Source organism: Tiliqua scincoides, chromosome 5 (assembly GCF_035046505.1).
Source record: "Tiliqua scincoides isolate rTilSci1 chromosome 5, rTilSci1.hap2, whole genome shotgun sequence".
NCBI classification, from domain to species: domain Eukaryota; kingdom Metazoa; phylum Chordata; class Lepidosauria; order Squamata; family Scincidae; genus Tiliqua; species Tiliqua scincoides.
In genome coordinates, this window is record NC_089825.1 from 123522243 (window position 1) to 123535077 (window position 12835).

Genomic DNA, 12835 nt, shown 5'->3' on the forward strand with positions numbered 1-12835 from the left:
TGGCTGTGGTGGCCAGGTCTAGTGTGGTCCTTCCATGTAGCTCCCACTGAAGGGATAAACCTGTGTGCAGGCGGTACTATTTCCAGCTGCGGCAGAAGCGGATTGCTCTTCCACATAGAAAATGAAGACAAGCAGAGAAAAGGCTGCGTCAAAACCCTTCTTGACATCTGGTTTTCTATATGCAGGCTTTTGTTGGGGTGGGGGAAAGAGGGGCATCCACACATGCAAGCCCCCACCTACAGTTTTTCCTTGCGAGTCATGGTTTTGATGGGGATAAGGAAAGAAAGAAGACTGCTAGAATACATCTTCCTAGCATTGTATGAGCCTGAACTCAAGCATACAATCCACCTTCATTCAAAAGTGGTGCAGTTTTTTTGTTTATTTTATTTACTATATTACTACCCCACTTTATCTCCTCAAGGGGCAGTTCCAAGAGGACCATGCTGTGTGCTTTACTGGCTGCACAGATAGCCTTAGACAGAGTGGAGGGGGGCTCTCACTTACTTGGGGGGGGGTAAAGTGATGGCAGACTTTTCGATTTTCAGTCCAAAAACCTTTATTTTCATTGTGTGAGCTCCCACCCTCCATGCTGTTCTTTTTACTCACCCCCTCTTCCACTCTCCCTCCCCCCCAGGGAAGCCAGAGGTTGTTTCTCTCAGCCTGCCCTCCTCCACCTTCCTGTGCCGATAACCTTGTTCTCAAACCACCCCACCTCCATGGTTCCTCCTTTCCCATAGGAACTGTTTGGGGAGAGGGAAAAGACTGCCCAGCTGGCTCAATTGGGGGCTGCTGCTGCTGCTCCTGCTGGGTTTGTATCCATTTGGGGCACATGTTTGCGTTTAAAAAATCCAACCTGGGAGGGGGAGAGAGAAGAGGACTACTTAAACATTATGCACTCATATGCTGTTTATGTACAATGTACACAGAATGTTGTGCTGTATGCACATACAGTTATTCACACAATGCTCACTGTTTATGCAGCAGTATGCACTAACTGCATCCTACATTTGAGAGATCCAAACCCCTGGTTCCCTTCTAAAATGACTGCATGTGCAAGCATTCACACAAAAACCCAAGACAACGTAATGTGTGAAAACACACCAAGTGGGGAGAACCGATTGTATCTTCTCACATATTTTTTAGCACTTAGAAGCTGTGGTGGAACCAAATTTGTTTGGAGCAATGGCACCAGGAGGAGGGCTGTTTTTCCCATTAAAATCTACTCCTGAAGGCAGCTAAAAAGACAGCCTTAATTCTGATACCTGCTGTTATTGCCCTGCAAAGCTAATTAAAGCTTTGACTTGGGAGATTTTGATCAAGGAAACAGTGTAATCTCCCCCTCCACTGTTGCTGCCCAGAGCCAATCCCCACCCCCTGTTTCTGTTTTGGTCCTCAGTTTTTCATATAGTAAAAACTTAGAGGTGTTTACCTTATACAAAATTGCTGCCACAATTGCTAAGAGTAGAATGCCTCCGATGACACTACCAGCAATGATGGGAATGGAGTTGAACGGTGATATTAGCTCCACTTCGGTATTGATCTGTAAGGAGAGCGTTGAGGCTCAGGAATTCTTGCCCCTTAACCACTGTCTCCTCCAGTTCCCTTGGCCAAATTTGGCCTAGAAGATCATTTCACTGGCAAATTATATGGGATAAACTGGCAGATTAACAGAATGATTGCTCTCTCAAGAAAAAGAGAGGTGTTGGGGCTCAGGCCAGCCTGGATTCTCCCCCTCTGCATTCCAGAAGCCCATCTCCTGGATCCCAGAGTTAGGGAGGCAGACTGCAGTGAGGAAGTACATTGATGCGCTCAAAAACTTTGATTGCACAGAGGTTCACACAGGTTCTGGGCCCCACTGCAATTCTGTGCTAGGTGCCGACTACAGCATTTGCATAACGAGCTTCCCATAAGCTTTCAGCAACCCAGGAGTCCCACCCTCCAAGTTACCTGCTTGTATTGAAATTCCTCTGGCTCACTCAGGAAAAATTTGGTCTCATCAACCATCAGGGATGCCTCACTACGAAGATAGAGACTCTGGGACCCCAGCTGTAGGATTGACAAGCCAATTAAATGGATCAGTATATTATTCTCTAGGGAAGACAGCTAAACAAACACCTCTGTTTTATTTTCAGGATACTCTGGGAGAAACAAAAGGAAATGCCCTGAATCGATAACCTTTTCTATCAGGACACACAGATTTCTCACGTGTACAAAAGTTTAGACAGGAAAGAAAACACACAGCAGCTGAAAGCTGTAAAAACACACTTGGCACAACAAGAACACACAAACCCTGCTGGATTGGACTAAGGTGCAGCTAGTCCAGCTGGCCCAGCTTCCGGTTTCCCACAGTGACCAACCTGATGCTTCTGGGAAACCCATTAAGCAGGGCATGGCAGTCACAGCCTTCTCTCCACTGTATGCTCCCCAGTAGTGACTATGCAGTGACTGATGACCTCTTAACACAGAGGTTCCATGGAGCCATTGACAGACCTCTGTTCCCTGTGAATATGTCTAATACTCCTAAGTGTCTGCAGAACAGAGGGATTGAAAAAAGAGCATAAATGAGAGAGGCAGACAGGTGGGGAAATCTGAAGCTGAAGATTGCAACAAGAAGCTGATATAAAGAGAAGCAAGGCAGGGAACTAGTGGCAGCTCTTAAGGAAAAGAGCAATGCAGTCAGAGAGATGGGAGAGACAAGGTTTATCTCATGAATCTGCTACCATCAGTATAGTTTGGTTCTTTTCTCCCTGGTCCAGTTCCACAACTAACGCTCAAAATCTGCTGATCAAAAACAAGAGCTCTTCTCACTTTGAGAAGTCTGGAAAATGATAGAAAGATAACACGGGGTGTGGAAAATAATGAAAGAGCTCTTGTTTTTGATCAGCAGATTTTGAGTGTTGGTTGTGGAACTGGACCAGGGAGAAAAGAACCAAACTATACTGATGGTAGCAGATTCATCTTTCTATCATTTTCCAGACTTCTCAAAGTGCTTGCAGATTTCCTCTGTTTTGGAGGATGCTGATCCAAGAACAGAACCCTAAGCTAACTCTTTTATCCAGAGGCACCATCAACCCCATCCAATACACTGCAGTATTCCTTACCACTTACCTTGGGAGCATTTTTTGGTCTGTAAAACTCCCCAGAAAAAGTGAACTTGATTGACTCTCCCTGAGAGAGGCTGGGAATCAGGCACTGAACTCTGGTGCAGGCAGAGGCCCCTCTGCATCCTCTCTGTCAAAAAAACAAAACACAAAAAAAACCCCCAGATACATTGGTGTCAGTGCTCCTGTGTCCAAGAGAGCAGCAGCATTTCTGATTTGGGTTAGAGGAAACTTTACATAAACAAGTACTAAGTGCCCCAGAGATGACCATGTTCTTAATTTGGTTCTTACTGTGATGGGTTCTTTGAGGCCCTTATCCTGGATTCCCATTAGCCTGGATTCCCACTCAGTGCATGCGTACTGGAAGGAAAAATAAGAAACTGTGAGTCTGTGGAGTATATGAATCCTTTCATCATCATTCCCTGTCGCCCAAATCCATGCTTTCCACCTGCCATCCTTTACTTTCTACTCAGCCCCAGCAATCATTGCTCCAAACCACTCCCTGTCAGTGGTTCTACCTCACAGGATCATAGTCTACAAGCCCCTGTTATAGTGTCCCAATGTTGTTTTCACCTTATCATTTGGGTGGCTCGAGAGATTCCAGATGAAGCCCAGTTCAATCTGTGAGGGAAGCTCAAAGGTCACGTTGACTGGTATGACATTTGTGTCCAACTTCTTGACCTACCAGAACAGCAGAAGAGATGAATAAATGGGGTGGGGGGAGACAGACTGTCATGGCAAAAATCATTGATTCCCCTCTATTTTTGGAAATTGGCAGCCAAACCCTAACCTGCACTGGAATAGGCAGACCAACTGGCCTGTGCCATATCCAGCACAGGTTACGAGTTGGAAGGAGTGAAACTCAGAGTAAGGGAACTTTAGTCTGAGTAATGCCCCAGCCACCACAATGGGGCTACTTGGATCTGCACCAGCGAAATCGCACCAATTCAGTGTAATTCTGGGCTGCTCAGGAGGGAGGTTAGTATCCGGCCCAAGTGCTGGTCCCACCCCACCCCCCACCCGGGTCCAGTCTGCCCAGCAGCCTACTCACTGCCCACCCTTCCCTACCCAAAATACCCCCCGCCCAATCCCCTTTTAAAGACATCCAGGCCAGACGCAGCACCACGTCCTGTGGCAAGGAGTTTCACAGACTAACTACACACTGGGTAAAGAAACATTTTGTCTGTTTTTACTCTCCCAACACTCAATTTTAGTGTCCTGTTCTGGTGTTTTGTGAGAGGGAAAAGAAAATCCTTCTATCTATTCCATACAAAATTACCAAAGAGCCACATACCAAGGTTGCACCAACAGAATGTGGATGCCATTTTGTATCTAGAGCTCCCCAGAAACAAAGGATTCTGGCCAACTCTTCTGCTGAGGCTGGCATGTGCCCACCAACTGGCAGCCAAGTCCTCCTGGTAAGTTAAATGGGTGGGATGCAATGCCCAGGTGGTCTTAACGCATCCTATCAGATATGACATCAGCAGCCCTTGGCACTTTAAGTTCATGCACAGGGATGCTCTGGGCTTTTGCCTCTGCTTCTTTATTGATGCATCACATTCATGCATGAATGAAGGGCTCACCCACTTCTCGTAGGAGCAGATCAGGGAGACCGCTCTGAGTGGCTTCCCAGCCTTGGTAATCACAGAGGAGACCTACCAGATCCCCAAAGACCCTCTCAAACCATCTCATGGGAGAGGGAAGGGAAGAGCAGATTGGGTTCGTGTGGGGAGATGCTCCTTTTATGGCATCATGGCAGCAAAACAAACAAAAAAGAGCACCCTTGCGAATACTTTCAGGGGGCCCTACTGGAGGGCACTTTGTTGAGGACTGCCTCCCACTAAGAGCAGCCCTAATTTCACATAAATCAAATGCATCACTTACAAAAAGAGTATCTTGCAACTCCCACAAAAATGACAGCAGCTCATCTCATTCGGGAACTGGCTCCAGGGGGGTGGAATGGGTGTAGAGGGAAGTATCTACATTGGTTTCCCACAACACCTCCTTAAAGAAGGGAATTGATTCCCTCCCTCAGATCTTAAAGGGCCAATAGTCTCATACAGGGAGCAGCATTCCCTTAGCTAAAGCATAGTGGGAGACAATGAATGGAGGGTTTGAGTTGTGGTGTGGGGGGGGGGGCAAGTGAAAGGGGTTTTGTGCACCCAGAAATGGGTGGATAGGACAAGTACATTACCTTATAGGCATGTGTGAGTATCTTCTTCTCTGAGACCTCTGTAGAGAAATTGAGATGTTTTGTGGACGGAAGCCTGGAGAAGGACAAACGTTCATATGGGTCACCATGGGGGCCCAAGTTCCAAAGTTGGCCTTATTTGCTGCAATACATATTAAACTGAACATTTTGCCATTTGAATTGCCAGTGCAAGACATGTAGGGCTTGTGCCATCACAGTGTCAGCAGAAAGGGCAATGGCATCATGGAGAAACACAGCCAGCTGGCAGCTTCCCATTAAAACCAGGCATTCAGGGTATGTGTGACTCCAGTCCTTTCTCTCTCTTTTCAGCTCACTCAGGTTGATACTACACAATCAGCAGCCTCATGTGAAGCCGCCCCCCCCCCCCCACAACTCCCAGGTTTTAGATGGGTTCTATCGTCAGACCAGGGACACACTACACTTGCTCCCAGCGTGGAAGGGATTGTCACTCCCGAATCGGCCTTTTCAGCCACACTAGACGCTGTGCCAGAACCACCATTCAGAGTGTGATACCAGAGCCTTTCGAGACTGAAAGTTGCCAACTATTCTCAGAATAAACTGAGGTGGGAGACTCTCTTGGAATCAGTGGTGTCGCTGGGGGTATGTGGGGTGCAGGCCACACTAGGCGATGCACATGGTGGGGGGGGTGACACTGCTGCTTGCCAAAATTTTTAAAATCTTTGTGTTTTTGAATAGTTCCATCATGTTACATATCAATCAATGCATAAGTCATGCAGATTCAATGAAACAAACCATGTCAAAATATATCTATTCTATCAAAAGTTATAGCCAAAATACCAGCAGGGTGGGACAAAGGTACATTGCCACACCCACAGCCTGGGCGTTGCTCCACCCCACACATGGGAGGAGGTCCATCATAGGGGTGATGCACTGACCCTTGTGACACAAACCCTTGTGACACCACTGCTTGGGATTGGGTGTTGTTCTTTTAATTCCTCTGGCTTCTTTTGTTGATTATGCTTTACTGCATTTTGTAATTAGATTATATACTACTCCATATGGCCATATGGAGGAAAATGGCACATTAATTGAAATTATCTCATCAGGCTGAACCACTTCAGACTAAAGTTAGGGGGGACTAAAATGTTTGAATGGTACTGCACATAGAAAGATTCCTTGTGTTGATTTTTATTCCCCTGGATGTTCTGTTGTGCTGATGTACACCACTTCAGAGGACAGAAATCCAGCCTGGCAACAGTCCTGAGTGCATTGATTCCCTTGTCCTAGGGTGACATGGAGGGGTCTAGGAACTAGAACCTGTTCATCCAAATGGGGAGCCCTGATTGTACAGTCTGTGACCTTTATAACCTTCGCATCTATGGGAAAAGCTATAGATGGCTTGTGGCTAATGGTATAAGGTTCTGCTGTTAGTATAGATGCAGAAGAGCTGGGGCTTGTCAGGTCAGTTGGCTCATGGAATGCTTCTTTAGCAACAGCTTCTGTGCTGAGGGAACATCAGTCATTGGACTCATCCAGGAAGAAGGAAGGGGAGGGTCTCTTTCTGGTGGTAGCAACCACGCTTTCTGGCGGTGTCTGTCACAGCCACCCCAGAAGGCACCTGGACCAAGCTGTGATCCCACTGAAGTGGAGAATTGCCTTGGTCAGGCACACCCCTTGCTCTCCTAGAGCTTACTTTCCCTTTTTGCTCTTTCCAGGGGAGGCTTTGAAGGTACTGCAGTATGCACTGGCTGGGATACCAGCACATCTCCAAAGTCTCTGGCCAAAATTGGTCTTGGCCCTGACATTCTTCAGTGCAGCTGGCAGGGACTGGTCCTTTTTCAGGCAAAGAATGTGCTTTGCCCCTGAGATATGGCTCTACCCCCATACTTCACAGGTTGCTTATTGAGCATTCTTGGGAGAGGGGGCCAAAATTGGTGACTGGTCAATTGTTTTACAGGGCAAATTCCTGGGTATTACCTGGAAGGGGCAGCTGATGGGAATCAAAGAAAGCTAGAAATCTGTTTTAACAGGATGCCATTCAAGTTTGAGGAAGGGGGCAGACATGCATGTAGCAATGTGCGTGTGGTTGGTCTGTGGAACTCTTTGCCACAGGATGTGGTGATGGTGACTGGCCTGGACACCTTTAAAAGGGGATTGGACAAGTTTCTGGAGGAAAAATCCATTACAGGGTACAAGCCATGATGTGTAGGCACAACCTCCTGATTTTAGAAATGGGTTATGTCAGAATGCAAGATGCAAGGGAGGGCACCAGGATGAGGTCTCTTGTTATCTGGTGTGCTCCCTGGGGCATTTGGTGGGCCGCTGTGAGATACAGGAAGCTGGACTAGATGGGCCTGTGGCCTGATCCAGTGGGGCTGTTCTTATGTTCTTATGAGGAATCAGCAGTCTCCAGTCTGAAGTGGAGAGAAAGCTGAAGGGGGCTGAAAGCACCTTTGTAGCAGAGGACCACTTTCTGGGGATTGGACTTAGGGTGGTGGGTCTGCTGCTTTGTAGGAGAATACCCTGCTAGTCTCCACTCATCTTCTGCTTGTGTATTTGTAAATAAAGCAGTTATTACACAAGCCCCAGAATAATTCTCCAGGACACTCTCTCTCATTCAAAGGAACCAAACCCAATGATACTGTCCCTGCAACGCCTCACTGCTCGGGGAAGTGGCTGCACAGAGCAATGGCCCCCTCTTGCTCCCTCATTCTTGGGTTTCCAGGGAAATCAGGCTCTGAAGGAAGAGGATGGAAATGGGAGAGAGAGAAAAAATCAGGGAGGGGTGGGAGTACCTCTCCAGAATGATGTCGACTGGACGCAACACGGGCAGCTGCTCCGTGGCCTCGTTGTCGCTCAGCGTGTCCTTCTCATTTTGACTGGAAGGCAAAGGATGAAAGTGGAGCCAGGGATACTGAGTCCAAAACCACAGAGCCAAATGGAGAAGCTGCAGTTCCCCCTACCTGTGTGCCTGGATAGTGAAGTACACAAAATTGTTGCTCCAATTGCCACTGGAAGAACGGAAGGAGAGCTGAAGGAAGGCCTGGAGGGAACAGACATGAGAAACACTTGAGGCCATCCACTTGGGCTTTCCTGAACACATTCACCCTTTGCTGTCTTGTTCACTCTTATTCACATGCCTTTTTTTAAATTAAAAAACCAACCCAAGAAACAGCAAATGCCTATTTTCACCCTAGTGATAGGCAGGGGAAATTTTGTCGAGATGGCCAACTGAGAGCCCAATCCTACCAACAATGAGCGTTAGTGCAATGACCGCTGTGCTGATGCTGGGTGTCATAAAAGCACTGTAAAGCACTTTTCAACACCCAGAGAGTAAGCAGCACTGGCAGGAAGGCCTGTGCTATCCAGCGGTAAGTGTGGGAGGAGGCGGAAGGGCTGGGGCAGGGTGGTCGGGAGGAGGTGTAACAGGGAAGGTGGGAAGGAGGCACTTCAGACCCAGGAGGGGAGAGGGGATGGCAGAGAAGGCCTCCACTGTTTCCTAACCCCTGTCCTGGGCGTGAAAGCACTACATGGGGCTGCTTAGTTCTGTACCAGCGATTTAGCTGGCATAGATCTGAGTAGCCCCATTGTGCAGGCTGGAGCTCTACACAGGGAAAGGGAAAAAATGTTCCCTTATCCCAAGGAGACCGCCAGCATGTCCCATTTCAGCTCTGGATACAGCAGGGGCCCTGTGGCTCTGCTGCGCCAGCGCTGAATAGAATTGGGCTGTGAGTAAGGCATAGGGAGGGGGAAGAAGCTATGAATGTACTGTATCGCTTCCCTGGGGCCACGAGAGTGGTGTGTGCCCATACACACGAGCATGTGACGTACAGCATTCATGCCACAACCTCTAACAACTGTCCCAAGCATCTCCCTGAGATTTCACTGCACACATCCAGGTGCTTTTGAGCTTATTTTCACAGTCATGTGGACAACAAACTTGTGTTGTTTAAAAAAGCTTCTTTTAAAACTAGTCAGGATGCTGAGCTCATGCTCTGCTTATGTTCTATGAAAGATGCTTTATGAAATTCTGAGCAGAGCCAGGGCACAGTCCTGCTTATGATTTACTTTGTATCACAACCACCACCCCATCCTCACATTTCTCCAGTGGCATTGCTAGAGGGGGCGTAAAGCACTAAGTTTTGTAGGGAGCCTCACTGCGGTGTACAAGCGGCCCCTCCCCACCCCTTTGGGGCCATTCCGGGTGGTGGGAGCAAAATGGAGGCATTCACTTCTGTTTTGCTCCCACTACCCGAAATGGCTCCGAAAGGGAGGGGGAGGGGCCACTTGCACACTGCGGTGAGGCTCCCTGCAAAATTGTGCTCCTACTGCCCAGAATGGCTCCAAAAGGAAGGGTCGCTTGCACACCCTGGTGAGGCTCCTTGCAAAACTTAGTGCTTTGCACCCCCTCTAGCTACACCACTGCATTTCTCTTTCCCATATCTGACTTAGGGCCCAATCCTAACCAATTTTCCAGTGCTGGTGCAGGTGTGCCAATGGGGTGCGCACTGCATCCTGTGGTGGAGGGGCAGTCACTGGGGAGCATGTGTTCCCTTACTATGGGGCTGCATTGTGGCTACACCGGAGCTAGAAAGTTGGATAGGATTAGGCTCTTAGTTGCTCTCATTTTGTCATTCATGTCAAAACTCTGTGCTTTCACTTCCATGCTAATTTCTTAGTCTCTCACTTCCATTTCTTACCTGGGTGCCTCCCTTAAGGACTGGCGGGTTGAACCGGCAGGAGCTGTGATAAACAGATGCATTTCCGGATGCATTTCCTTGGGATCCATGCATTTTACAAGTCGGTGACAGGCGCCAATTGGACTTGAAGGTGTGGGGGGGATATAAAATCACAGGTTGATTGAAATGAATTAATTGAGCTGTTATTTACCCTGAACAAGCAGAAAGCAACTAAAAAATTAACAAAGACTTAAGAGAGGAGATGGTTCCCCCCCCCCAATACAAAGAATGGTTAAGCTGCTGCCTCTGCTTACAGCTCTCTGCTGTAAGTAGTTCTAATGGCCTATTTGTAGAGCCCATTTGTGGTTGGGGCTGCCAACATAACCTGAAAACCTCTGGCTCCAAGCATAGATAGAGACAGAAGCTTGAGTTTTTACACAGACTATTGATCAGATTCCCTTTTTTTCAAAATGGCAATATGACAATACCATTATAAGTCTGCTGGCTGACCCTGCCTTTGTCAGGCAGCTTACTGGCTAACAGTCCAGAATGGCCTGCTGAGGTTTTATTAGTGGGAATGAATGGCTTGGAGATGCTGACTTGATTGCTGGGGGAACCAACCTCTCTGGGTCTGTCAGGGCTTGGGGAAGGTGACACCGCTAAGGGGAGGGTTTGTGCTCTGTGTAGGTAAGAAACAGCAATTTTGGCATTTGGAATGGGACTGGGTGCAAACAGAGAGTTTCCAACTGAAATTGGGGGGCGGGGATGTCAGCTGCCTCTCTCTCTCTCTCTCTCTCTCTCTCTCTCTCATGCAAAGGAAACTAAACTAGTGCTGGCACTGGAATCTCTCATTGAACAAGGAAATGGGGAATGCAACTATGGTATACTGAAATGGAGCAGCACTGGGTACTCTAAATCACTCACTGGGCCCTCGGCCTGACCCAGTTTGGCAGATAAATTAACCTCAGGTGTGCACTTTCCAATCTTTCCTATCCTTCCTCTCCTTACCCTGCCCCCCAAATCATTCCTCCTACTCACCTGAAGCACTGAAGCCCTCCTGAAGGACACAACAGGGGAATAGTGAAAGGAAAGTTCTGAGTTGTTCGCCATCTCTCCCACATTTTCTAGTTTCAATGTTATGTTCAGTATGAAATTTGGACTCAGTTTAAGACCCTTTGACCTGAAATGCAATGAGGGAAGTATTTGCTTCAGGCATACCCTCAGTGGGCCTTGGGCAAGATCCTATCTCTTTACCTCAGTTCCCCACTCTGTAAAATGAGGGTGGTCATCAATACCTACAGCACAGGACTTACAAGAAAAAGGATTTCAAAGCACTTGGTCAATTAACTGGGTAGTCAGCTGCATCAGCGTTCAGAGTGAGTGCTAGCAGCACCAAAACTCTTAAAATGCAGGAAAATTTTTAAACATTAATTAAAGCAATAAAAGCACTTTGGAGTGACATGTGTCAGGAACTACAATACATCATCATCATCCATAAATAACGTTACAAAAACCACACAGTCAAGCAACAGCAACTGATCTACTTACATGAAAAGCTTTCTCAAAAGCCATGTTTCAGCCCAGCAATGAAAGGTTACCAAGTAGGAGCCTGCCTGAACAGGCAAGATGTTCCAAGGAAGCAATACAACCATCAAAGGGGAGAGAAGCTTCTGAAACTGAATGCCAATTGAGGGGAGGTATATACAGGAGATGGTCCTTCACATTCCCAAGTCTACTAGAGACACCAAAGTGTGTATCACAGGAGGGGATCACTCCTTGCGATGTTACAAGGGATTTGGACCCACCACTTGGCTAGCGCAATCCAATCCAGTACCTGCCAATCCATGCCAGTTACACCCCAGAATTCCCTGCCTACAACATCATAATGGGTAACTGCAGAGCACCAATTGTTTCCTGTACCACTTGGCACCTCTGCAAGGGATCGCGGGGCACCACTGATAGGGGCTGCAAAATGTTCTGCAATAGCAATTGTAGGTGTTGAAGACGTTGCTCACCCAGAGAAGTTGAAAGAGACCCGAAGATCAGGCACACAAACATCATCGGGCCCGCAGTTTTGTTTGAAGGGAACCTGAGAACAGAAGAAAGAGCAACAGAAGTCAAATGGAACGTGTAGGAAGGAGTTCACACCTGAGGGACATGTGGAAGGAGACTGATGGAGGCTTGAATGGGTCTATGAACAGACAGGGCCAAATCTGCACTGCAGATCTCAGTATGGTTTTATTGGGGGGGGGGTGTCTTTCATTGTTGTTAAACACAGCACAACATTCAAGTAATTGGTATCTATCACAATGCTGCATCTGGACATATATGAATTGCATTTGTGTTTCACTTTTCCTCTGTGGACCTCAAGGCAGCATACGCAATGTTCCCAGGCACTCTCCGGTCTAGGCATTGACCAGACCTAGGCCCTGTGGTGCCCTGGCAAACCTGAGAGTGCAAAAACCACACACCCCCCATGGCCACGTCCCTACCCCAGTTTTTCTTCCATTTGTCCTTCTGTGCATTGAGTCTGCCCAAATCCAGGTTGGTTTTTTTTTCCACCTCAGTAGACAGAGCCCCAACAGGTTTTCTGTCTGCATCTGATTGTCCTTCTCATCCTGGCTCCCTCCACCCCTGTCCCTTTCTTACTTTTGGACAGTGGCAACAATTGTTGCAGCTTTCACTGAACTCCTCTCTTGGTCATCTGTACTGAAAAGTTGGAGGGCAGGCCAGGGATCAAAACGCAGGAGAAGACGTGGATGGCTTGAGAAGCCGCTTTACTCCTTCCCTGTTCTGATCCCTGGTCCCACTCTCTGCCTGGTCCCACCCTCTGAGCAGCTGAGAGAGGGGATTGGAGAGAGGAGCAGGCAATGGGGGAGGCA

General features: G+C 47.8%; 1 protein-coding gene across 2 annotated transcripts in view; it reads right to left on the reverse strand.

Moving 5' to 3' along the window:
• Nucleotides 1-494: 494 nt before the first annotated feature.
• The window catches only part of LOC136651549 (integrin alpha-X-like), a 37558-nt gene continuing 25217 nt past the window's right edge, over nucleotides 495-12835 (reverse strand). The window contains exons 19-30 of one of the 2 annotated variants that reach the window (XM_066628056.1): nucleotides 11969-12042; nucleotides 10992-11133; nucleotides 9975-10097; nucleotides 8238-8317; nucleotides 8070-8153; nucleotides 5296-5368; nucleotides 3675-3782; nucleotides 3393-3461; nucleotides 3109-3231; nucleotides 1948-2046; nucleotides 1430-1540; nucleotides 495-853 (exon numbers count right to left, since the gene is read on the reverse strand). In XM_066628056.1, the coding sequence (XP_066484153.1) occupies nucleotides 776-853; nucleotides 1430-1540; nucleotides 1948-2046; nucleotides 3109-3231; nucleotides 3393-3461; nucleotides 3675-3782; nucleotides 5296-5368; nucleotides 8070-8153; nucleotides 8238-8317; nucleotides 9975-10097; nucleotides 10992-11133; nucleotides 11969-12042 (1164 nt within the window). In that variant the 3' untranslated portion in view covers nucleotides 495-775. The remainder of the gene's footprint in view (nucleotides 854-1429; nucleotides 1541-1947; nucleotides 2047-3108; nucleotides 3232-3392; nucleotides 3462-3674; nucleotides 3783-5295; nucleotides 5369-8069; nucleotides 8154-8237; nucleotides 8318-9974; nucleotides 10098-10991; nucleotides 11134-11968; nucleotides 12043-12835) is intronic. The other variant, XM_066628057.1, reaches the window with a different exon arrangement.